Source organism: Moschus berezovskii, chromosome 12 (genome assembly GCF_049115385.1).
Source record: "Moschus berezovskii isolate FMDL1 chromosome 12, NW_MosBer_1.0, whole genome shotgun sequence".
NCBI classification, from domain to species: Eukaryota; Metazoa; Chordata; class Mammalia; order Artiodactyla; family Moschidae; genus Moschus; species Moschus berezovskii.
Window position 1 is genome coordinate 3,166,833 of NC_142471.1, and position 25,912 is coordinate 3,192,744.

A 25,912-nucleotide genomic window follows, 5' to 3' on the forward strand; every position below is an offset into this window, starting at 1 on the left:
GGACTTCCCTGGTGGTTCAGTGGTTAAGAATCCACTTGCTAATGCTGGGAACAGGAGTTCAATCCCTGGTTCAGGAAGATCCCACATTCCAAGGGACAACTAAGTCCACGAGTTGCAACAACTGAAGCCGGAGTGCCTAGAGCCCATGCTCCACAACAAGAGAAGCCACTGCAATGAGAAACCCCAGCGCCACAACGAGAGAAAGTCTGCACATAGCATCAAAGACCCAGCCCAGCCAGAAATAAATAAATAAAATTAAATTTTTAAAGTAATTTATTGAAACAAAGAAAGAAAGGGACTTTCCTGGTGGTCCAGTGGCTAAGATTCTGTGCTCCCGCTGCAGGGGGCCAAGGTTTGAGCCCTGGTTGGGGAACTAAAGATCCCACATGTGGCAATGAAGATCCTGTGTGCTGCAACTAAGACCAGGACAGCCAAATAAACATGCACACTTTAACATTTTTAAAAAAGGAAGATAACGGCCTTGATTTTCCACAGATGCACCAAGAATGATCAAGTCACTCTTCACACCTTGACCCTGTTCTCCAGGAATTCAAAACTAACACCAAGTCTCTCTTTGCGTAAATCTATCAAGTAACCATTGAAGCTTGGTGATGAGCCCCTAAAATGGTCCTTGGGCTCTTTCAGCACACACAGAATTCCATCAAATATAATACTTGCATTCATGTGCTGAGTAGATATTTTATTAATATTTATATCTTTTTCAACAAAAGATCTTCATTTATTCACTCAATATATAAGTATACACTGTATCCAAAGGTCTTGAAATGTTGGGAGTCTACACAGAAGACAGATAGTAGATACAGATCAGTTCCCAACCTAAATAATTCAAATGATAGAGATATGAATAAAATGCCAGGAGGCTCCAGAAGAACCACAGTGGTGGGGGTGGATTGCATCAAATAAGTGAAGGAAAATGAAGAGAGATAAGATAAGGAGAAAAGATAACTGAAAAGGATCGCTTCTTATTGACGTTTCTGCTACAAACTTCTGGAGCAAGCACATTGCTCTCTAACTCCCTTTCCAGCCTGTCCTTCTAGGAGACTTCGCTGTACAGACTTCGGATGGTCAGCCTCAGTACCTCAGGCCCCTCTGTGGAGGCAACACAAAGACACGGTAGGAACCGAAGATCCCCAAGAACCCACAACCCGAGCCTCACTGCAGCCTCTGCACCTAGATTCACATAGCGGAAGGCCCGCTTCTTCACCAGTAGATGAAGGTGGAGAAAGCCAGTTTCACACAATGGATTGGGGAAAAACGGAAGCGCAGTCCCCGAGAAAGGCAGAAAAGGCAGCAGCACGAATCTGCATTAGCCTGCCGTGCGGATTATGGGGCTTCCCAGCTGGCACTAGTGGTAAAGAATCCGCCCGCCAATGCAGGAGACAAGGGGACCCCAGTTTGATCCTTGGGTTGGGAAGAGGGCAATGGAAACCTACTCCAGTATTCTTGCCTGGAGAATCCCTTAGACAAGGAGACTGGGGGATACGGTTCATAAGTTCACGAGTCAGACACGACTGAAGTGACTTAGCATGCACACATGGGGATTAGTAACCAGTGTAAAGAAGAGTCGAAAGGCAAAAGAAAAGTCAAAGAAAAACCAAGTTGTCAATTTTCTAAGATGGAATCACAAGTCTTTCTTCTTCAGAAAGAAAAATAATCAATGAGTTCTTTTACTTTAAAACAAAGCTGAAAGGGACCACATGCTGCAAGCAGCAATTTTAGCTGTGAAGTCACTACACACAGATCACAGTCAAGTGCACTGGAAATAGTTTATCACTATTAATAATCACGTTAACAATATTTGCAATTAATATCTATTTTTCAAAAAACACAGGGTCTATGCATGTTTTTCACTGTGTTACTGACATCTTCACTTGCCTGCTTACAACAGGGAGGGTGAATGGTCCCAGAATGAGAATGCCCTGCGGAATCCTGCTGAATCACAGTAGGAAAAGTTTAGCAAAGGCCATTAGACCATTTTGGACAAAATGGTTATTGGGCTCTTGGGTTTATTAACAGATCAGCTGGAGAAAAATTAGTCACTTCATTAAACTATTTTCTACTTATCTCCATCATCCTTTTAAGAAAACACATTTTAAAAGGAGACAAGTTGTTATATAAAAATTGCTACTCTGTCATTTTACAAGGTATATCGAATAACAAAGAAAAAATTAGTTTGCAAACTTTTTGGCCTCAATTCCAACTATCATTTCTTACCAAACTAAAATTCATATTATCACTAATTAACTTTCTGTCTAGCATTCCTCCAGTTTACAAAAAAAAAAAATCAGTAACATAAAATGTTTCATAACTTTTTAAAACTGCCCTAAAATTTTAGAGGAAGTTTCAGTTAAAGTTGAGAAATTCACCCCAGGGATGAAAAAAATGAAAACATCACCATAATCACTGGTGTAAAACACAAGATATGAAAAACTGTTAAAATAACTCTCAATGAAATTGATTGATTTTACTGTAGCTACACCTAGCTATTTCCTAACCAGTAAGTAACTTCCAGAAAAACATCTACTTCTGCTTTATGGACTACACCAAAGCCTTTGACTGTGTGGATCACAACAAACTATGGAAAATTCTTAAAGAAATGGGAATACCAGACCACCTTACCTGCCTCCTGAGGAATCTGCATGCAGGTCAAGAAGCAACAGTTAGAACTGGACATGGAACAACAAACTGGTTCCAAATTGGGAAAGAAGTATGTCAAGGCTGTATACTGTCACCCTGCTTAGGTCAGTTCAGTTCAGTTGCTCATTCATGTCCGACTCTTTGCGACCCCATGAATCACAGCACCCCAGGCTTCCCTATCCATCACCAACTCCTGGAGTTCACTCAAACTCATGTCCATCAAGTCGGTGATGCCATCCAGTCATCTCATCCTCTGTTGTCCCCTTCTCCTCCTTCCCCCAATCCCTCCCAGCATCAGAGTCTTTTCCAGTGAGTCAACTCTTCCCATGAGGTGGCCAAAGTATTGCAGTTTCAGCTTTAGCATCAGTCTTTCCAATGAACACCCAGGATTGATCTCCTTTAGAATGGACTGGTTGGATCTCCTTGCAGTCTAAAGGACTCTTAAGAGTCTTCTCCAACACCACAGTTCAAAAGCATCAATTCTTCAGTGATCAGCCTTCTTCACAGTCCAACTCTCACATCCATACATGACCACTGGAAAAACCATAGCCTTGATTAGATGGACCTTGGTTGGCGAAGTAATGTCTCTGCTTTTTAATATGCTATCTAGGTTGGTCATAACTTTCCTTCCAAGGAATTAGCATCTTTTAATTTCATGGCTGGAATCAGCATCCACAGTGATTTTGGAGCCCCCCAAAATAAAGTATGACACTGCTTCCACTGTTTCTCCATCTATTTCCCATGAAGTGACGGGACCAGATGCCATGATCTTAGTTTTCTTAATGTTGAGCTTCAAGCCAACTTTTTCACTCTCTTCTTTCACTTTCATCAAGAGGCTTTTTAGTTCCTCTTCACTTTCTGCCATAAGGGTGCTGTCAATTGCATATCCGGAGAAGGCAATGGCAAGCCACTCCAGTACTCTTGCCTAGAAAATCCCATGGATGGAGGAGCCTGGTGGGCTTAAGTCCATGGGGTCGCTAAGGGTCGGATGCGACTGAGCGACTTCACTTTCACTTTTCACTTTCACACATTAGAGAAGGAAATGGCAACCCACTCCAGTGTTCTTGCCTGGAGAATCTCAGGGATGGGAGAGCCTTGTGGGCTTCCGTCTATGGGGTCACACAGAGTCGGACACGACTGAAGTGACTTAGCAGCAGCAGCAGCAGCAGCAATTGCATATCTGAGGTTATTGATATTTCTCCTGGCAATCTTGATTCCAGCTTGTGCTTCTTCCAGCCCAGCGTTCCTTATGATGTACTCTGCATATAAGTTAAATAAGCAGGGTGACAATATACAGCCTTGACGTACTCTTTTTCCTATTTGGAACCAGTCTGTTGTTCCATGTCCAGTTCTAACTGTTGCTTCCTGGCCTGCATATAGGTTTCTCAAGAGGCAGGTCAGATGGTCTGGTATTCCCACCTCTTTCAGAATTTTCCAGTTTATTGTGATCCACACAGTCAAAGGCTTTGGCATAGTCAATAAAGCAGAGTAAATCATGTGAAATGCCAGGCTGGATGAAGCACAAGTTGGAATCAAGATTGCTGAGAAAAATATCAGTAACCTCATATATGCAGATGACACCACCCTTGTGGAAGAAAGTGAAGAAGAACTAAAGAGACTTTTGATGAAAGTGAAAGAGGAGAGTGAAAAAGCTGGCTTAAAATTCAACATTCAGAAAACTAAGATCATGGCATCTGGTCCCATCACTTCATGCAAATAGATGGGGAAACAAATGAAACAGTGACAGACTTTATTATCCTGGGGTCCAAAATCACTGCAGATGGGGACTGGAGCCAGGAAATTAAAAGACACTTTCTCCTTGGAAGAAATTATCATATGTGAGACGAATCACCAGTCCAGGTTCGACGCATGATACAGGATGCTCGGGGCTGGTGCATGGGAATGACCGGGAGGGAGGCTAAGAGAAGGAGGGAGGTGGGAGGGGAGTTCAAGAAGGGGAACACATGTACACCCGGGGCAGATTCACGTCAAGGTATGGCAAAACCAACCAATATAATATTGTTAAGTAATTAGCCTCCAATAAAAAAATAAAGGAAAAAGAAAAAAGAAAAGCTATGACCAACCTAGACAGCAGATTAAAAATCAGAGACATTACTTTGCCAACAAAGGTCTGTCTAGTCAGAGTCATTGTTTTTCCAGTGGTCATGTATCGATATGAGCATTGGACTAGAAAGAAAGCTGAGCACTGAAGAATTGATGCTTTTGAACTGTGGTGTTGGAGAGGACTCTTGAGTGTTCCTTGGACTGCAAGGAGATCCAACCAGTCTATCCTAAAGGAAATCAGTCCTGAATGCTCATTGGAAGGACTGATGCTGAAGATGAAACTCCATTACTTTGGCCACCTGATGCAAAGAACTGACTCATTTGAAAAGACCCTGATGCTGGGAAAGATTGAAGGCAGGAGGACAAAGGGATGACAGAGGATGAGATGGTTGGATGGCATAACTGACTCAATGGACATGAGTTTGAGCAAGCTCTGGGAGTTGGTGATGGACAGGGAAGTCTGGCGTGCTGCATTACATGAGGTCACAAAGAGTTGGACACAAATGAACAACTGAACTGAACTGAAGTAACTTTTAACATAAACAAATAAAAGTATATTTAATAGGATAAATACTTTAAGTTATATAATTTTTCCTTTAAAACTAAATTGTTTTACATGTTTGTTCCTTTCAGGTGTTACATAAGCACCCTCTCATCTCTGAAGATCTACCTTGGCCCTTGATCAACTGTTCTCTGTACCACAAGAAAGCCAAAGTCCTACATGTTTCTTATGTCACATCTCTTGTTTGTGTTTCATTTCAGAGAGTGTAGTCCATCAAATAAACACTAAGCAGTGTTTTGAAAGCATGGGCCTTTAAAAGGGGGTACACGAGGTTGGGTGTGGGCCCCCACTCAGTACCTCAGTGAAAAGAAAGAAGAAGTAAATACATCACTTCGGGGTGAGGGGAAAAACAGAGGCTGTGAGCAGTAGGCCCCCTCAGCAGATCTTTGAACAGTAGTCTGGAATAAAGTCACTGAGGGTGTGGGCCACTGTTGGCTTTAAAGGGACTCATAAGGAATATAATGACTGCATTCTGGATCCAGTCTATACTTTCACACTCAGATAATTCTCAAAGTATGCAGTAGGTGTTATCCTTACTACCATGTGACAGGTGCAGAAACCAAGGACAGAAGTTAGGAAACTTGCCCAAGTTTACAAGCTGATACACAGCAGAGCCCAAGCTCCCTGGTCACACTCTTCACAGAGGTCCCAGCTAGGCGTCCACCCAACATCTCTCTCCCAATAAGCCAATGGAAATAAAATACCAAATTCTTAACTCTAACACCATGCTATGATACCATTTAGGAAAATTTGATGAGGGAAAGATTTCTGAACTATAATAATACCCTTTTATTTACTCTTCCCTGATGTATCAGATGTCAATATTCCTTTTCAGTCCACCAAGAAGAAGCTACAACTTTATTAAGCCAAAATGAAAAAGGAAGCAAGGAGTAAGACAATCAAATTCCATAAAAACATTGTTATACAAATATGATTCTTAATTCAATACAGTGAAGTGCTTTTCTAACTTTGGGCTCCATAAAAAGCTGATGTCAATGTCATGCTACCTTCAAGTACTTCAAAAATAACACAAAACACTTTAGGACAACACAAGGGACAAAAAGAAAAAAAAAGTATCACATGTTACATCTGAACAATGTACGATTTTTTAAATTACTTAAAATTTAGATTTAGTAGAATGTATAGTTTCATCTTGCCTCTGTCAATTATCTCTGAAGGCAAAGAAAAAATTAACAAAAACTCAAAGAGAGTAGTAAGGGAAGAGCCAGGGAAGGAGGTGAGGTGGCTGCCACCTCTGAAGCTAACAGACAGAAAGTTCTCTTCTGAGCTTTCAGCCCATACAGTTGGTGGCTTCCTTCCAGGCGGGGGCCTCAGCTGGACCAAAGCAGTGGTTCTCAGACTCTATACACAGTACTAACTGGACAGCTCCATTTTCCTAGTCCCCATAACTATGAAGATAGAGTGTAAGAATTTTCAATTTAACAAGCTTCCCAGTGATATAGCCTGATTTATATGAAGATTATAATCTAAGAAATACTTGGAAGAGAAACCCAGACTCACTACTCAGCAGGTGCTTCACAGATATTTGATGTTACCTTCAGAACAGTCACTCTTCCCGTGGGCCTACCTGTGTCAGCATCCTTAGGCCTGTGTTCTTCATCAGGAGGTTTAGATGGTGGCCCAGCAGCAGGGACTCTCCTGGGAAATTGCCCTTCGATATAATCCAGTGAGTGTGTGGGTTGACTAACTGCAGCCCAGGTGTAAAGTTGATCTTGCTATATTAAAAAAAAAAAATTAAGCCATTGTAATTCAATCATGAAAAATGGAGTCTTCTTGATATTTGCAACACCATTTCTATATAAATATATGTGTGGTAGGCATATATATAGATGCAAACGTACATAAAACATGAAACAGAATTTTATACTATTCAACATAGATTCATCACATAAACTTTCTTTCACACATTTTATTGTCATAACCATATGTGTTTCAACTTCTGTGGTAAAATTTAAGTCTCTTTCTTTGGAGGTAAAAGGTCATGTGGGTCTGCAGGGAATTACAAGGTCAGAAAATCCACCCAACCAGAGTCCCCTGACCAAGCATCTTCAATGCATTGGAATATGATGTCCCTTTGAAATCTGTGTAAACACTTGGCAAAATCAGAGAACAGGCAGTGCTGGGCACTCAAGGACAATAAACAGCTTCCTCGCCTTCAACAACAGAAAGCCCAGGAAACTAAGTATCCTTAATCCAGGTCAGGAACAGTTTGGGAGAGGAACTATAAAAAAGTAAGTGAACTTGCCAAGAAAAAAAGAACTGGACAGGGATCTGGCAAAGAAAGCTCTTCCCAGCTGGAGACCAACAGAATCTGGACAGAATGAGAAGCAGGCTCGTAGCTACACCTCATGCCAGGAAGCCAAGTGGGAACCATAGAAAGGAGGCCACTCCGAGGCTGTAGACACCCTTGGAAACTGCCTGCTAAGATTTCAGGGTAACAGGTGCTTCAGGATGCAGACACCAATGTAAACAAGCCCTGGGTTCTTTTCATGGCATCCTCCTTATCACAGGTATATTTCCCTACACCTTTTGATCAACACACAAATAAAGCAGAGAGAGTACTTGAGTGGTAGAAACAGAAACAAAAACCATGATGTAAACACCACGCTGAGGCTGAACTTGGGTCAACCAATGGAGAGGCATTGCTTTTCCAAAAATTTGCTTCACAAATTAATTGAAGAACTTCACAAAATATTCTCCAGTGTCAACAGCAAAATACAACGTATATATCAGTTAGTTTAAACTTCACCTTTAGGGACAGTCACTGCCCCTATCCAAGAACTCACATTCTCAGGTCTGAATCAGGAAGGGTCCCACTGGAGACCATTCAACCAGTCACATCTTTCACGTACCTACATCTTGATTGACACCAGGTCTACTGAATATCAGAAATAACTTTTCATTGGAAAAATGAATGGTTTAATCAACATGATATTACAAATGAGCTCTCATTGGTAAAAGTAAAGGAATTCAATGGACGTGGACCAGCAAATCCCTGTCCAGGGATTAGACATCAGAGAATATCCTCATTATGGCAAGGGTGAGATGTGGGCAAGGGGCACTATCAAGGCTCAATGTCCCCTTCATATCCACAAAATGTGAACCTCTCATGTAAGGAGCAGCCAAGCACCTGGCAGGGGAGCGAGCTGTGTGTTTCCTAAAAAGGGGACTCTGACTTAGAGAGCTTCATCATCCTAATAATAAACCCACTCAGTCTCAGACTTCATTTGCTCCACAGAAAAGAGTCAGCGCCAGCAGCCATGGGGACAAGTGGCTTCACTCAGGATTTCATCATTCAGCAAATACGAAGTTTGCTGAAAGTGTTCTGTAAAAGCCTACATAAAACACAAACAGCCTGGCCAGTCCTGCAGTCTTTCAGGCCCACCCCAGGACTGGAACACATACAGACCTGTAAGGTGACAAAACCTCTCTTTCATCGTACGGCTCCACAAGCAGGAAATAAGCAAGCAGTAGGTTCTGTTGTAGTTCTTCAAGAATCAAATGTCAACTCTTCCACCTGTCCTTTTTCTATAACCCTTCTATTCATCCTCCCAAATCCATCTCCCCACATGTCCCAAATCAAGCTCCACTCCACTGGAATGCCCCAGCCTAGCCTTCCCCATGCACAGCATCTAACCAAAGATTAAGTCCCACTGGGGTCTCCCCCAGACTCCCAAATCACAGCATGTTAGCCCCACCTCTTGTTGACAGTTAACAGCATGCAATCCAGATCAGTGGCTGAACACATTTCTGAGTACACTTCGCCTTCCCTTAACCACCTGAACTATCTCAGCACAGGAAGTGTGTACACAAGTCCTGTAAAATTCCGAAGCATTCCATAAAAGCCACTTAATGTCTACTGAATTAACACATTTGTCAGATAAGAAGAAAAAGCAAGAGAGATGGTTTATCAACATGAGAGCAGCCGGAGCTGTGATCTCATTCTTTTCATCTGCTTATTAACAAAGGTACCAGAGGGGTACTTTGTGTGCATTAAATGGAAAACAAAGGTGTCAAGCGATCCATTATATCTAAACCTATTCACAACTGTACCATGTAAAAAAAAACATGTGGCAGACAAAACTCCTAGGATAGAACCAGAACTGCACCCCAGACACATCTCCTAACTTTATAATACCTTCATGTCCTCACCAATAACTCAGAAACAATGCCTGTTCTTGTCTTTCTGCAGGACTGGAGTGAGCACGGCAAATGCTACATGAAGAGAGCTGTGTAAACCACACGGTGTGATTCAAACATAACGACCACAACAAACTACTTGCTTTGATTCCTTTAATTTTTATTTTTGGTACATTAAATTTACTTATAAAAAATTCTAAAAATGTACAATTTTGCCTTTTTAACAAAGCATAATAAATCTCCCTAAACAATACTTGACATTTGCAATTCAAAATCAAATTAGCAGAACATTAAATATTTACAAAACTGTATTTTGTAAAGGGCTTCCCTAGTGGCTCAGACGGTGAAGAATTCGCCTACAATGTGAGAGACCTGGGTTTGATCCCGGGATTGGGAAGATCCCCTGGAGAAGAGAATGGCTACCCACTCCAGTATTCTAGCCTGGAGAAGTCCATGGACAGTATAGTTCATGGGGTCGCAAAGAGCTGGACACAACTGGGCAACTTTCACAATCTTTAAAAAAATATTTTTTTTACATATAATTTTTTTTTAATTTTAATTGGAGGCTAATTACTTTACAATATTGTGGTGGTTTTTGCCATACACTCACATGAATCAGCCATGGGTGTACATGTGTTCCCCACCCTGAATCCCCCTCCCACTTCCCTCCCCATCCCATCCCTCAGGGTCATCCCAGTGCAACAGCCCTGAGCACCCTGTCCCATACATCAAACCTGGACTGGCGATCTATTTCTCATATGATAATATACATGTTTCAATGCTGTTCTCTCAAGTCATCCCACCCTCGCCCTCTCCCACGGAGTCCAAAAGTCTGTTCTTTACATCTGTGTCTCTTTTGCTGTCTCGCATATAGGGTCATCATTACCATCTTTCTAAATTCCATATGTATGCCTCAATATACTGTATTGGTGTTTTTTTTTCTGACTGACTTTGCTCTGTATAATAGGCTCCAGAAGTTACATGCAACTTTGTAGAACTGACATAGAAGAATGGCTCAAAAATGGGAGAATTTTCCTTCATTCCTACAAAGAAAATGCATCCAAGAAGCTGTGAAGATTCTTGAGAACATGAGGCCTTTAGTTTCAGTGCCAGTGCCTGTCTTTGTGCATCTGAGGACTTTGCACAGGTGAGGGGCTACTTACAACACTGGGGTGGACTGGCCGGAGCTCCACCCCCGCCAGTAGCAGTGCAGTAACACTGACCTTTGGCCTCAACCAGCACAGTACAGTAGTTTGCACATGTTGATTAAAGGTACTCAGTTTGATTCAGAATCTTGGGACTTTTAGGTAATTGAGCCTCTTCAGAACCCTTGGCTGTAAATGTCACTTGCCTCACTTTCTGGGAGTCATCTGCACTTTGGAAAGGACAGCCAACCCGCTCAGATGCCCCAGGCCCATCCACTGGGACAGGTGGTCAAGCTGAGCAGGGTCACGGTTTCCCTTACAACGTTTAAGACTCTTCAACATGTAATGCCAGCAGTTACCCGTGTGTAAAGCAAAGAAGGCCTCAGATAAGCCACCACAGAGGCAGGAGGAGTGACAGTGACAGGGTGTGAGGAGGGAGCAACCCAGTTCCCACTTAGCAAACGCTCCCGAGAGAAATGGAGTGAGCGGACAGATGCAGGTCTCCGTCAGTTTGTGCTCAAACAGGAATGCACGACAGCGGCATAACGTTGGGCAACGTTGCTACCCACTATGCTCCTCCACATGTGGTGTGCAGTGTAAACTAACTGTGTGACCTTCCTTCGACAAAGGACCAAGAGTTCTAAGTAGTGTATTAAAATGCTGAACCTACTAACTGCTATACTAACAAGCTGACTCATGCCATTTGGGGGCTTACAAATGATGCCAGTTTTTGAAATACCCAATCATAGACATGCATTCATTATTCTAGGCGTGAGCTCCCACTTTCTCAGTGCTCTTCAGCAATGAGAAGCTTTTAACGTTTATATTCTTTCCAATTCTCAATATTATAAAAACTAGAAAATAAGGTAGAAAACGGAGCGTTCTGTTAAAAAAAAAAAAAAAAGAACAAAAAGATTAGTGTTTTGTCCCCATGGTGTATCTACTTCACTCTGCACATGCCACTTTCTCCATTCTTGGAGATACAAAATGCGAGTAGAAGCTTTAAAATATGACAAATTACCCAGAGCAAATTGACTGGCGCCACAACTACCTGGTTGCCACAGCATTTGGAAACTGAGCCCACGATTTCAGGAAAATGATTACGTAGTTGAAAGAGTCAGTCTGATCTGTTTCTAGCTGATGAGGACATCTTCTGAGGAAATGCCAAATGCTCTTTAGGCTCACTGACTGTTGTTGCTTCTGGAGAGAAACTTCATAAGAGAGAAAACACTGATAGCAAATATTCCCAAGTTCAAGTAAGCGATTCACGTGGGAACAGGTCTCAAGGGTAGGCAGCTGAATGCTTTGTGTTCTGTGTGTCTCGTGTTTATGTTTTACCATTCTCAATTCAGAATGGTCTCACTGGAGATAGCACTCAGCACACGAACTTTCAAAGACAGCGGAAAATTTCTCTAAGACTTCTGATGACTGAAACACAGCTATACAATGTCTAAATTCATTTCCTTCAATTAGAATGTCATACCTTAAAGTTTGTTTAAATTTTTTGCTGTGTTTAATATAATAACACTGACTTCTTACATTTGCCAAAATAGTTACAAGAGGGTGGACAGGGCTGAGTTAAGGGGCGTGTTCAGAGATGGCCATGGACTTAGGAAGTCATTTTAGGCTGCATGTCTGCTGATGATCGGGCTGTGTTCCTGACCAGTTGGTTGTTTGGCCTGAGGCGTCCCAACACTGAAACTTACAGGTTGTTGAGTGGAGCCAGGTCTCCATATCAGGGGCCCAAAATACCTGCCTCTGACTCCAGCCAGAGTTCACATAGGCCCCTGCTGTGTCTGCCATAAGTTTTTATGACTCCAGAGAGAGCTACAGTCACCTCCCTGCCTCTCCAGGAGAACCTCCAAGACAGGCATTGTGATAAAACTGAAAAAATTCAACTTGGGAAAAACAAGATTTGATGTCTGGATCCCAAGTCAGAGGCAGGCCTACCCAACTTGAAGCTTTGCTTTTCAGAACAGAGGCACAAGTCACCCCTAAAAAAAAATCAACACAAACAACCCAAACAACATTTCCCTCCAAGGGCAAAAACCAAAAGGAAGAAGTAATACAACCCTAAAGCCTGGGAAAAGGAGACCTCAAGAGGAGGAAGTCAGAAAAAAGTGATGAAAAGACTGAGAAGTACAGTACAAATGAAACAGCAAGGTAGAAATTCACAAGACCAAATAAATGAAGAGGAAATAACCAATCTCCCTGAAAGAGAATTCAGAATAATAAGAGTAAAGGTGCTCTGAAGACTTGAAAATAGAATGGAGAAAATGCAAGGAGCATTTAACACAGTTAATACAATCACCAAGGACATAGAAGAAATAAAGAATAAGCAAACAGAGATGAACAACACAATTACTGAAATTAAAAATACTCTAGAAGGAACCAATAGCAGAATAACTGACAGAGGAAGAGGCAAGTGAGCTGGAGGATAGAATGGAGGAAGTAACTGCTGAAGGGCAGAACAAAGGGAAAGGAATGACAAGATTGAGGATAGCCTCAGAGATCTTTGGGACAATATTAAACAAATCAACATTCGAGTTATAGGGGTCCCAGAGGCAGGAATAAAAAAAGGCACTGAGAAAATTTTTGAAGAAATTATAGTTGAATCCCCCACATAGGAAAGGCAATAGTCAATCAAGTCAAAGAAGCACAGAGAGTCCCATACAGGGTAAACCCAAGGAGAAACACATTGATACACATATTAGTCAAGCTAACAGAGATTAAGCACAAAGAAAGAATATTAAATGCAGCAAGAGAAAAGCAACAAGTGACATACAAGAGAAAAACCCAGACAATTACCAGTGGATCTTTCAGCAGAAACTCTGTAGACCAGAAGGAAATGGCAGGATATATTTAAAGTACTGAAACAGAAAAATCTACAACCAAGATTACTATACCTGGCAAAGATCTCATTCAAAACTGATGAAGTCAAAAGCTTTACAGACAAGCAGAAGTTACAAGAATTCAGCACCACCAAACTAGCCTTGCAATAAATACTAAAGGGACTTTACATAGCCAGTAAATACAAGACAAAGGAAAGACCTACCAAAACAAGACAAATGCCAATAAGAACATATGCATTAATAATTACCTTAAATGTAAATGGCTAAATGCACTAACCAAAAGATACTGACTGAATGGATACAAAAACAAGACCTATTTATATGCTGCCTCCAGGAGACCCACTTCAGACCTAGAGACACACACAGACTGAAAGTAAAAGGATGGAAACCAAAAGAAAGCCAGAGTGCAATCCTTATTTCAGAAAGAATAGACTTTAAAATAAAGAATATTATAAGAGACAAAGAAGGACACTACATAATGATCAAGGGATCAACCCAAAAAGACATAACAATTGTAAATATTTATACACCTAACATAGGAGCATCTAAATACGTAAGGCAAACACTAACAGGCATAAGAGGGAAAATCTACAGCAACATAGTAATAGTAGGGGACTTTAACACCCCACTTACACCAAAGCACAGATTATCAAAACACAGAATCAATAAGGAAACTCAAACCTTAAATGAAACATTAGACCAAAGGGACCTAATTGATGTCGTCAGGATTTTCTATCCAAATGCAGAAGAATACAGTTTCTTCTCATTGCACATTGAATATTCTCCAGAATAGATCCTATCACGGGCCACAAATCAAGCATCAGTAAATTTAATAAAACCGAAATTACATCGAGTGTCTTCTCTGACCACAACTCTATGAGACTAGATATCAACTACAGGAAAAAAACTACAAAAACACAAACTCATGGAGATTAAACAATATGTTACTAAATAACAAAGAGGATACTGAAGAAATTCTTAAAGATATGGGAATACCAGACCACCTGACCTGCCTTCTGAGATATCTGTAATCAGGTCAGGAACCAACAGTTAGAACTGGACATGGAACAACAGACTGGTTCCAAATTGGGAAAGGAGTATGTCAAGGCTGTATATTATCATCCTGCTTATTTAACTTACATGCAGAGTACATCATGAGAAACGCTGGGCTGGATGAAACACAAGCTGGAATCAAGATTGCCAGGAGAAATAGCAATAACATCAGATATGCAGATGATACCACCCTTGTGGAAGAAAGTGAAGAAGAACTAAACAGCCTCTTGGTGAAAGTGAAAGAGGATACTGAAAAAAAATGGCTTAAAATTCAACATTCAGGAAACTAAGATCATGGTATCCAGTCTCATCACTTCATGGTAAATAGATGGGGAAACAGTGGAAACAGTAACAGACTTTATTTTGAGGGGCTTCAAAATCACTGCAGATGGGGACTGTAGCCATGAAATTAAAAGACGCTTGCTCCTTGGAAGAAAAGTTATAACCAACCGAGACAGCATATTAAAAAAGCAGAGACATTACTTTGCCAACAAAGATCTGTCTAGTCAAAGCTATGGTTTTTATAGTAGTCATGTATGGATGTGAGAGTTGGACCATAAAGAAAGCTGAGCGCTGAAGAATTGATGCTTTTGAACTGTGGTGTTAGAGAAGATTCTTGAGAGTCCCTTGGACTGCAAGGAGATCCAACTAGTCCACCCTAAAGGAAATCAGTCCTGAATATTCATTGGAGGGATTGATGTCGAAGCTGAAACTCCAATACTTTGGCCACCTGATGTGAAGAACTGACTCATTTGAAAAGACCCTGATGCTGGGAAAGATTGAAGGTGGGAGGAGAAGGGAACAAGAGAGGATGAGATGGTTGGATGGCATCCCTGACTCAATGGACATGAGTCTGAGTAAACTCTGGGAGTTGGTGATGGACAGGGAGGCCTGGCGTGCCTCAGTCCATGGGATTGCAAAGAGTTGGACACAACTGAGTGACTGAGCTGAACTACTGAAGAAATAAGAAAGGAAGTCAAAAGATTCCTAGAAACAAATAACAATGAAAACATGATGACCCAAAACCTATGGGATTCAGCAAAAGCAGTTCTGAGAGAGAAGTTTATAGCAATACAATCATATGTCAAGAAACAAGAAAAGCATCAGATAGACAAGCTAACCCTACATCTAGAGCAGCTGGAAAAAGAACAGAAAACCCCCAAAGTCAGCCGAAGGAAGAAAATCATAAAGATCAGAGCAGAAATAAATGAAAAAGAATGAAGGAAACAATAGCAAAGATTGATAAAACTAAAAGCTGGTTCTTCGAGAAGATAAAATTGACAAACCACTAGCCTGTCTCATCAAGAAAAAAAGGGAGAAAAATCAAATCAACCAAATTAGAAATGAAAAAGGAGAAGTTACAAAAGACAACACAGAAATACAAAGGATCACAAGAGAATATTACAAACAACTATATGCTAATAAAATGGGCCACCCAGAGGAAACAGACAGATTCTCAGAAATGGTCAACCTCCCAAGACTGAACCAGAAAGAAACAGAAATTATGAACAACGGAATTACAAACACTTAAGTGAAACAATGATCAAAAGTCTCCCCAGAGCACAGAAGCCCGGGGCCAAACGGCTTCACAGGAGAACTCTGTCAAACACTCAGAGAAGAGCTAACGCCTGTGCTTCTGAAACTCTTCCAAAAAATTGCACAGGAAGGAACACTTCCAAACTCATTCTGTGAGGCCACAATCAGGCCAAAACCAGGCCCGATGCCAAAACCAGGCAAGGACAATATGAGAAAAAGAAAATTCCAGGCCAACATCACTGATGAACATAGATGCAAAAATGCTCAACAAATTCTAGGAAACAGAATTCAACAACATATTAAAAAGCTCATACACCATGATCAAGTTGGGTTTATTTCAGGGATGCAAAGATTCTTCAATATGTGCAAATCAATCAACATGATACACCATACTAACAAACTGAAAGATAAAAACCATATGGTCATCTCAACAGATGTACAAAAAGCCTTCGACAAAATTCAGCACCCATTTATTATTAAAACTCTTCAAAAAACGGGCATAGAAGGAAACTACCTCAACATAGTAAAGGCTGTATATGAAAAGTCCACAGCAAACATTATTCTCAACAGTTAAAAACTAAAAGCATTCCGTCTACGATCAGGAACAAGAGAAGGGTGTCCACTCTCACCACTATTCTTCAACATAGTTCTGGAAGTGCTAGCTACGGCGATTAGAGAAGAAAAGGAAATAAAAGGAATCCAGATCGGAAAAGAAGCAAAACTCCCACTGTTTGCAGATGATGTGATACTATACGTATAAAACCCAAAAGAAACTGTCAGAAAATCACTAGAGCTAATCAGTAAATTCAGCAAAGACTTGGGACACAAGGTCGATACACAGAAAGCACTTGCATTCATATATACTAACAATGAAAATCAGAAAGAAAAATTAAGGAATCAATGCCATTCAACATTACAACAAAAAGAATAAAATATCTAGGAATAAACCTACCTAAGGAGACAAAAAACCTGTATACAGAAAACTATAAGACACTGATGAAAGAAATCAAAGACGACATTAACAGATGGAGAGATATTCCATGTTCCTGGGTAGAAAGAATCAATATTGTGAAAATGACTATACTGCCAAATGCAATCTACAGCATCAATGAGATCCCTATCAAATTAACAATGGCATTTTTTCACAGAACCAGAACAAAAAATTTCACAATTCATATGCAAACACAAAGGACCCCAAATAGCCAAAGAAGTCTTGAGAAAGAAAAATGGAGCTGGAGGAATCAACCTTCCTGGCTTCAGATTATACTACAAAGCTACAGTCATCAAGACAGCATGGTACTGGCACAAAAACAGAAATATAGACCGATGGAACAAGATAGAGAACCCAGACATAAACCCATGCACATATGGGCACCTTATTTCTGACACAGGAGGCAAGAATATACAATGGGGCAAAGGTAGCCTCTTCAATAAGTGGTGCTGGTAAAACTGGACAGCTACATGCAAAAGAATGAAATTAGATCACTACCTAACTCCACACACAAAGATAAATTCAAAATGGATTAAAGACCTAAATGTAAGACCAGAAACTATTAAACTCTTAGAAGAAAGCATAAGCAGAATACTCGATGACATAAATCAAAGCAAGATCTTCTATGACCCACCTCCTAGAGCAATGGAAATAAAAACAAAAATAAACAAGTGGGACTTAAGTAATCGTAAAAATTTTTGCACTGCAAAGGAAACTGCAAACAAGGTGAAAAGACAACCCTCAGAATGGGAGAAAATAATAGCAAAGAAAACAACTGACAAAGAATTAATTTCCAAAATATATAAACAGCTCATACAACTCAATACCAGAAAAGCAAACAACCCAGTCAAAAAGTGGGAAATGGACCTGAAGAGACATCTCTTCAAAGAAGACATACAGATGGCTAACAAGCACATGAAAAGATGCTCAACATCACTCATTACTGGAGAAATGAAAATCAAAAGTACAATGAGATACCACCTTACACCAGTCAGAATGGTCATCATCAAAAAGTCTACAAACAATAAATGCTGGAGAGAGCATGGAAAAAATGGAACACTGTTGCATTGCTGGTGGGAATATAAACTGATACAGCCACTATGGAAGACAGTACAGAGATTCCTTGAAAAGCTAGGAATAAAACCACCACATGACCCAGCAATCCCACTCCTATGCATATACCCTGAGGAAACCAAAACTGAAAAACACACATGTACCCCAAGGTTCATTACAGCACTATTTACAATAGCTAGAACATGAAAGCAACCTAGATGTCCATCGGCAGATGATTGGATAAAGGAGCTGTAGTACATATATACAAGGGAATGCTACTCAGCCATAAAAAGGGACGCATTTGAATCCATTCTACTGAGGTGGACAAACCTAGAGCCTATTATACGGAGTGAAGTAAGTCACCAAGAGAAATATAAATACTGTATACTGACACATATATATGGAATCTTAAGAAATGGCACTGATGAATTTATTCTCAGGACAGCAATGGGAAGTCAAACATAGAGAACAGAGCTATGGACATAGGGGGAGGAGAGGAGGGAGAAGGGGAGACGTATGGAGAGAGGAACATGGAAATTTACAATACCACGTGTAAAATAGATGCCAGTGGGAATCTTCTGTACGGCTCAGGAAACTGAAACAGGGGCTCTGAGACAGGCTGAAGGGTGAGATGGGGAGGGAGATGGGAGGGAAGTCCAGGGGGGAGGGGACATGGGTGTATCCATGGCTGATTCTTATTGATGTACGACAGAAAACCACAAAACTTTGTAAAGCAATTATCCTTCAATTAAAAAATTAAAAAGATTAGGCAGGTGGCAGCCACTGCTGTCTGGAAATATGAATAACCAGACATTCTTGAGTTTCAGAATTGTAAAGTGTTCTGTGAGGAATAAATGGATTCAGTCCTTGCCCTAAAAAACTTGACAGTATCACTTGAAAAATAATATTCAATTATATGAAACAGTATAAATTTCACAGAAAAATAATATAAATTAGACTTTTAAAAAATAACTGTAATGGTAACAACAATTTCATCCCCCAATACTAACCATTAAAACAAAAATCCCTAAATATTATTTTTTTCTTTTGTGATGTGACAGTTTTCAACAATTTCATTGTGCTGAAATAGGATTTATTTAGAATAGTTCTTTGTTTTAAAAAATGGAAAATTTTGTCTTTTAGCACATAACTTTTTAATCTGTTTGATTAGAATAACCACATATCTCCTGTATTTTAAATGTCCTTTTTAGAAGAAGCAAAAGTTGTCATAGATGCGCACAGCACCACCACAGGATGAGCACAGCGTCTCTGCTTTTCTGAAAGAAGCTGGCTGAGCAGACTGTAGTTAGCAAAGCTCCCTGCACATTTGTGCCGACGGTCACCACACTGTGAATTCAACTAAAACTACCCTGTGGGGTTTCTCAACCAGCCATGTTTGCCATTTTCTCTACTTTGTTTCAGTTAACCATTTCAGAAATGTATGTATTATCCTCCCAAGTAGGATATGTAAACTCCTTGCCCCTAGTCACCAACCATATCCTATCACCGCTTGTTTTCCCCTTATGTTTGTATACATAACAGACACGCAATGAGTATTAAGGAACTTAAAGGGTTAAGCTGAATAAAAATTGTCTTTTAACGACTTAAACCATATTTCTATATCTGAGTAAAAATAGGAACATACTTCCTTACACTACTCCAGTTCTTACATTCTTAAAGTCTCTTTTGGCTTTTGTTGAACTGGATCATTTCTTCCTATTAAAAAAAACAAACAGAAGCTTTCTACCCTAGGAAGATCAGAAGATTAAACACCACAAACTAAAAGCAGCATAAATGGGCCACAAGCCCATTTTTCTCAAAAAAAAAAAACAAAAACAAAACAGAAAAGTTTCTTTTAGCAGATTTTCCATTTTTTTTTGAAAAAAAAAAAAAAACATTATATTTTTTAAATTAATTATTTATTTATTTTACTTTTCCATACATTGACAGGAATCGCCATGGGTGTACATGTCCTCCCCATCCTGAATCCTCCTCCCATCTCCCTCCCCATTCCATCCCTCTGGGCCATCCCAGTGCATGAGCCCCCGAGCATCCTGTATCATGCCTTGAAACTGGACTGGCGATTTGTTACACATACGATAATTTACATGTTTCAATGCAATTCTCCCAAATCATCCCACCCTCGCCCTCTCCCACAGAGTCCAAAAGACTGTTCAATACATCTGTGTCTCTTTTGCTGTCTCCAGTACTATTGCCTAGAAAATCCCATGGATGGAGGAGCCTGGTAGGCTGCAGTCCGTGGGGTCGCTAAGGGTCGGACACGACTGAGCGACTTCACTTTCACTTTTCACTTTCCACTTCCACACATTGGAGAAGGAAATGGCAACCCACTCCAGTGTTCTTGCCTGGAGAATCCCAGGGACGGGGGAGCCTGGTGGGCTTCCGTCTATGGGGTCACACAGAGTCGGACACGACTGAAGTGACTTAGCAGCAGCAGCAGCAGCAGCAAAAGTAGGAAGTCAAGAAACACATGGAGTAACAGGCAAATTTGGCCTTGGAGCACGGAAAAAGCAGGGCAAAGGCTAATAGAGTTTTGCCAAGAGAACGCACTGGTCATAGCAAACACCCTCTTCCAACAACACAAGAGAAGACTCTACACATGGACATCACCAGATGGTCAACACCGAAATCAGATTGATTATATTCTTTGCAGCTAAAGATGGAGAAACTCTATACAGTTAGCAAAAACAAGACCAGGAGCTGACTGTGGCTCAGATCATAAACTAGTTGAATTGCCAAATTCAGACTTAAATTGAATTAAGTAGGGAAAACCACTAGACCATTCAGATATGACCTAAATCAAATCCCTTATGATTATACAGTGGAAGTGAGAAATAGATTTAAGGGACTAGATCTGATAGATAGAGTGCCTGATGAACTCTGGACGGAGGTTCATTACATTGTACAGGAGACAGGGACCAAGACCATCCCCATAGAAAAGAAATGCAAAAAAGCAAAATGGCTGTCTGAGGAGGCCTTACAAATAGCTGTGAAAATAAGAGAAGTGAAAAGCAAAGGAGGAAAGGAAAGATATAAGCATCTGAATGCAGAGTTCCAAAGAATAGCAAGGAGAGATAAGAAAGCATTCCTCAGCGATCAATGCAAAGAAATAGAGGAAAGCAACAGAATAGGAAAGACAAGAGATCTCTTCAAGAAAATTAGAGATACCAAGGGAACATTTCATGCAAAGATGGGTTCAGTAAAGGACAGAAATGGTATGGACCTAACAGAAGCAGAAGATATTAAGAAGAGATGGCAAGAATGCACAGAAGAACTGTACAAAAAAGATCTTCATGACCAAGATAATCACGATGGTGTGATCACTCACCTAGAGCCAGACATCTTGGAATGTGAAGTCAAGTGGGCCTTAGAGAGCATCACTACGAACAAAGCTAGTGGAAGTGATAGAATTCCAGTTGAGCTATTTCAAATCCTGAAAGATGATGCTGTGAAAGTGCTGCACCCAATATGCCAGCAAATTTGGAAAACTCAGCAGTGGCTACAGGACGGAAAAAGGTCAGTCTTCATTCCAATCCCAAAGAAAGGGAATGCCAAAGAATGCTCAAACTACCGCACAATTGCACTCATCTCACACACTAGTGAAGTCATGCTCAAAATTCTCCAAGCCAGTCTTCAGTAGTACGTGAACCATGAACTTCCAGATGTTCAAGCAGGTTTCAGAAAAGGCAGAGGCACCAGAGATCAAATTGCCAACATCGCTGGATCATGGAGAAAGCAAGAGAGTTCCAGAAAAACATCTATTTCTGCTTCATTGACTATGCCAAAGCCTTTGACTGTGTGGATCACAATAAACTGTGGAAAATACTGAAAGAGGTGGGAATACCAGACCACCTGACTTGCCTCTTGAGAAACCTGTATGCAGGTCAGGAAGCAACAGTTAGAACTGGACATGGAACTGGTTCCAAATAGGAAAAGGAGTACGTCAAGGTTGCATATTGTCACCCTGCTTATTTAACTTATATGCAGAGTACATCATAAGGAACGCTGGGCTGGAAGAAGCACAAGCTGGAATCAAGATTGCTGGGAGAAATATCAATAACCTCAGATATGCAGATGACACCACCCTTATAGCAGAAAGTGTAAAGGAACTAAAAGCCTCTTGATGAAAGTGAAAGAGGAGAGTGGAAAGGTTGGCTTGAAGCTCAACATTCAGAAAACAAAGATCATGGCGTCTGGTCCCACCACTTCTTGGGAAATAGATGGGGAAACAGTGGAAACAGTGTCAGACTTTATTTTGGGGGGCTCCAAAGTCACTGCGGATGCTGACTGCAGCCGTGAAATTAAAAAACGCTTACTCCTTGGAAGGAAAGTTATGACCAACCTAGATAGTATATTGAAAAGCAGAGACATTACTTTGCCAACCAAGTAGTCAAGGCTATGGTTTTTCCCGTGGTCATGTGTGGATGTGAGAGTTGGACTGTGAAGAAAGCTGATCGCCGAAGAATTGATGCTTTTGAGCTGTGGTGCTGGAGAAGACTCTTGAGAGTCCCTTGGACTGCAAGGAGATCCAACCAGTCCATTCTAAAGGAGATCAATCCTGGGTGTTCGTTGGAAGGACTGATGCTAAAGCTGAAACTCCAATACTTTGGCCACCTCATGCGACGAGTTGACTCACTGGAAAAGACTCTGATGCTGGGAGGGACTAGGGGTGGGAGGAGAAGGGGACGACAGAGAATGAGATGGCTGGATGGCATCACCCACTCGATGGACATGAGTTTGAGTGAACTCCAGGAGTTGGTGATGGACAGGGAGGCCTGGCGTGCTGTGATTCATGGGGTCGCAAAGAGTCGGACATGACTGAGCGACTGAACTGAACTGAACTGAAAGACTCCAAAGAGCCTTCTCCAGCACCACAATTTGAAAGCATCAATTCTTTGGTGCTCAGCCTTCTTTATGGTCCAACACTCACATTCATACATGACTACTGGAAAAACCATAGCTTTGACCATATGGACCTTTGTTGGCAAAGCTATATCTCTGCTTTTTAATATGCTGTCTAGGTTTATCATAGCTTTTCTTCCAAGGAGCAGGCATTTTAAAATTTTGTGGCTATAATCACCATCCACAGTGATTTTGGAGCCCAAGAAAAGAAAATATGCCACTGTTTCCACTTTTTTCCCATCTATTTGCCATGAAGTGATGGGACCAGATACCATGATCTTAGTTTCTTTATGTTTTTGAGTTTAAAACCAGCATTTTTACTTTCTTCTTTCACCCTCATCAAGAGGCTCTTTAGTTCCCCTTCACTTTCTGCCATTAGAGTGGAATCATCTGCATATCTAAAGTTGTTGCTATTTCTCTCAGCAATCTTGATTCCAGGTTGTGATTCATCCAGCCTGGCATGTCACATGATATACCCTGCATGAAAGTTAAATAAGCAGGGTGACAACATACAGCCTTGTCCTACTCCTTTCCCAATTTGCACCAGTTAGGTATTGCATGTCCAGTTCTAATTGTGGCTTCTTGACCCCTACACAGGTTTCTCAGGAGACAGGTAAGGTGGTCTGGGTACTCCCATCTCTTTCATAATTTTCCACAGTTTGTTGTGATGTCAAAGGCTTTCACATAGTCAATGAAGTAGAAGCAGATGTTTTTCTATAACTCCCTTGCTTTCTCCATGATCCAACGAATGTTGGTAATTTGATCTATGGTTCCTCTGCCTCTTTGAAACCCAAATTACATGCCTGGAAGTTCTTGGTTCACAAACTGTTGAAGTTTAGTTTGGAGGATTTTGAGTAAAACCTTGCTAGCATATGAAATGAGTTACAACTGTATGGTAGTTTGAACATTCTTTGGCATTGCCCTTCCTTGGGACTGAAATGAAAACTGATCTTTTCTAGTTCTGTGGCCACTGTTGAGTCTCCTAAATTTGCTGACATATTGAGTGAAGCACTTTAACAGCAGGATTCAAAAAGATATCTGTACTCTCATGTTCATAGCAGCATTTTTACAACAGCCAAGATATGGAAAGATCTTAAATGTGCATTAAGAGAGAAATGGATAAAGAAAATGTGGTCTATGTATACAATGAACCATTCAGCCATTAAAACAAAGAAAGAATAAAATTTTGCCATTTGAGACAAATGGATGGACCATTATGCTATCTGAAATAAGTCAGACAGAAAAAGACAAATGCCATATCATTTCATTTATATGTGCAATTTTTTTTTTTTTCAAAAAGCTCACAGAGAATATATCAATAGTTACCAGAGGTGGGGGGGTGAAGGCTAGGTGAAGTGGATGAAGATGGTGAAAAGGTACAAACTTAAGTTACAAAATATAAGTAACTGTCCTTAACAAATCTTAAAAGTTCTCATCACAAGAAAAAAGGAATTTGTTAACTGTGTATGTTAATGAATGTTAGCTAGACTTGTGGCAATCATTTAACAATTTATATAAATATCACATTATGCTATACACCAAAAACTAATATGTTGTTGTTGTTGTGTCTGACTCTTTGTGATCCCACGGAGTGCAGCATGCTAGACCTTCCTGCCCCTCACCACTTCCCAGAGTTCTCCCACGTTCATGTCCATTGAATCAGTGAGGCCATCCAACCATCTTTTTTTTTTTTTTACAGTATAAAAGGCAAAAAAACTAATGTATATCAATTATAACTCAATTAAAAAAAAACTTCAATGAGAAAATTAAAATGTAGGTGTATATAAACAAATTTATCGAGATTGTGGATTTGAAATCTGTTACTTCACTCTTCTCCAAACTGACGGCTAAATCTGATGAAATTCTAGTTGACATCCCAAGTGTGCCAGTGCCTTTTAGTGGGAAATGATAAACTGATTCTAAAATGTATATTCAAAAGAGCTTAAAATGACCAAGATAATCTTTAAAAAAAAAAAATCAAAGGGACTTCCCTGGTGGTACAGTGGATAAAGAATCCATCTGCCAATGAAAGAGACATGGTTCACTTCCTCGTCTAGGAAGATGCCACATGCTGTAGGCAACTAAAGCCACAACTACTGAAGCCCGCATGTTCTAGGGTCTGTGAGCCACAAGTAATGAGCCTCTGTGCTGCAACTACTGAAGCCCATATGCCTAGAGCCTGTGCTCCACCACAAGAGAAGCCAACACAGTGACAAGGCCACACACCACAACAGAGTCACCCCTGCTCACTGCAACTAGAGAAAGCCCATGTGCATCAACAAAGACCCAGCGTAACCAAACAGTAATTAATTTTTTAAAATATCAAAGTAGAAAGACTTACTATTCCAGACATCAAGACACTTTACAATGCAATAATAATTAGCATGCTAACATTTTTACAAGGATACACACACAGTAGAATAGCGATTCACATAGCAGACTCTCACCTATATAGAATACAGTATGAACTGTGCCTCACAAACATACCTTTGAGGATGATTACAGATTTAATATAAACAACAAAGTTTCTGAAGATAATAGAGGAAGATATCTGGTTGCTTGCAGAGTAGGCAAAGACTTTGAAACAGAGCACCCATTTACACAAACTATGGAGCTAGCAACAGATAATTTAGAGTACATTAAATGTAATCATCAAAAGACACCATGAAATCGATGAACCTATTTGCAGGGAAGGAATGGAGACACAGATGTAGAGAATGGATTTAAGGACACAGTCGGGGAGGGAGAGAGTGGGACATTAGAGAAAGTAGCATCAACATATATACTCTATCAGGTGTAAGATGGACAGCAGGTGAGAAGTTGCTGTTTGGCACGGGGAGTCCCGACTTGTGCTCTGTGGAGACCTGGGGGGATGGGATGGGGGAGGCTCGGGAGGGACATGATATATGTATAA

At 40.6% G+C, this 25,912-nt stretch overlaps 1 protein-coding gene across 1 annotated transcript in view; it reads right to left on the reverse strand.

Moving 5' to 3' along the window:
• FMN2 (formin 2) overlaps nt 1-25,912 on the reverse strand; it is a 363,411-nt gene that overhangs the window by 229,599 nt on the left and 107,900 nt on the right. Inside the window, exon 8 of the mRNA XM_088842479.1 lies at nt 6,873-7,020. Within this exon, the coding sequence (XP_088698605.1) occupies nt 6,873-7,020 (148 nt within the window). The remainder of the gene's footprint in view (nt 1-6,872; nt 7,021-25,912) is intronic.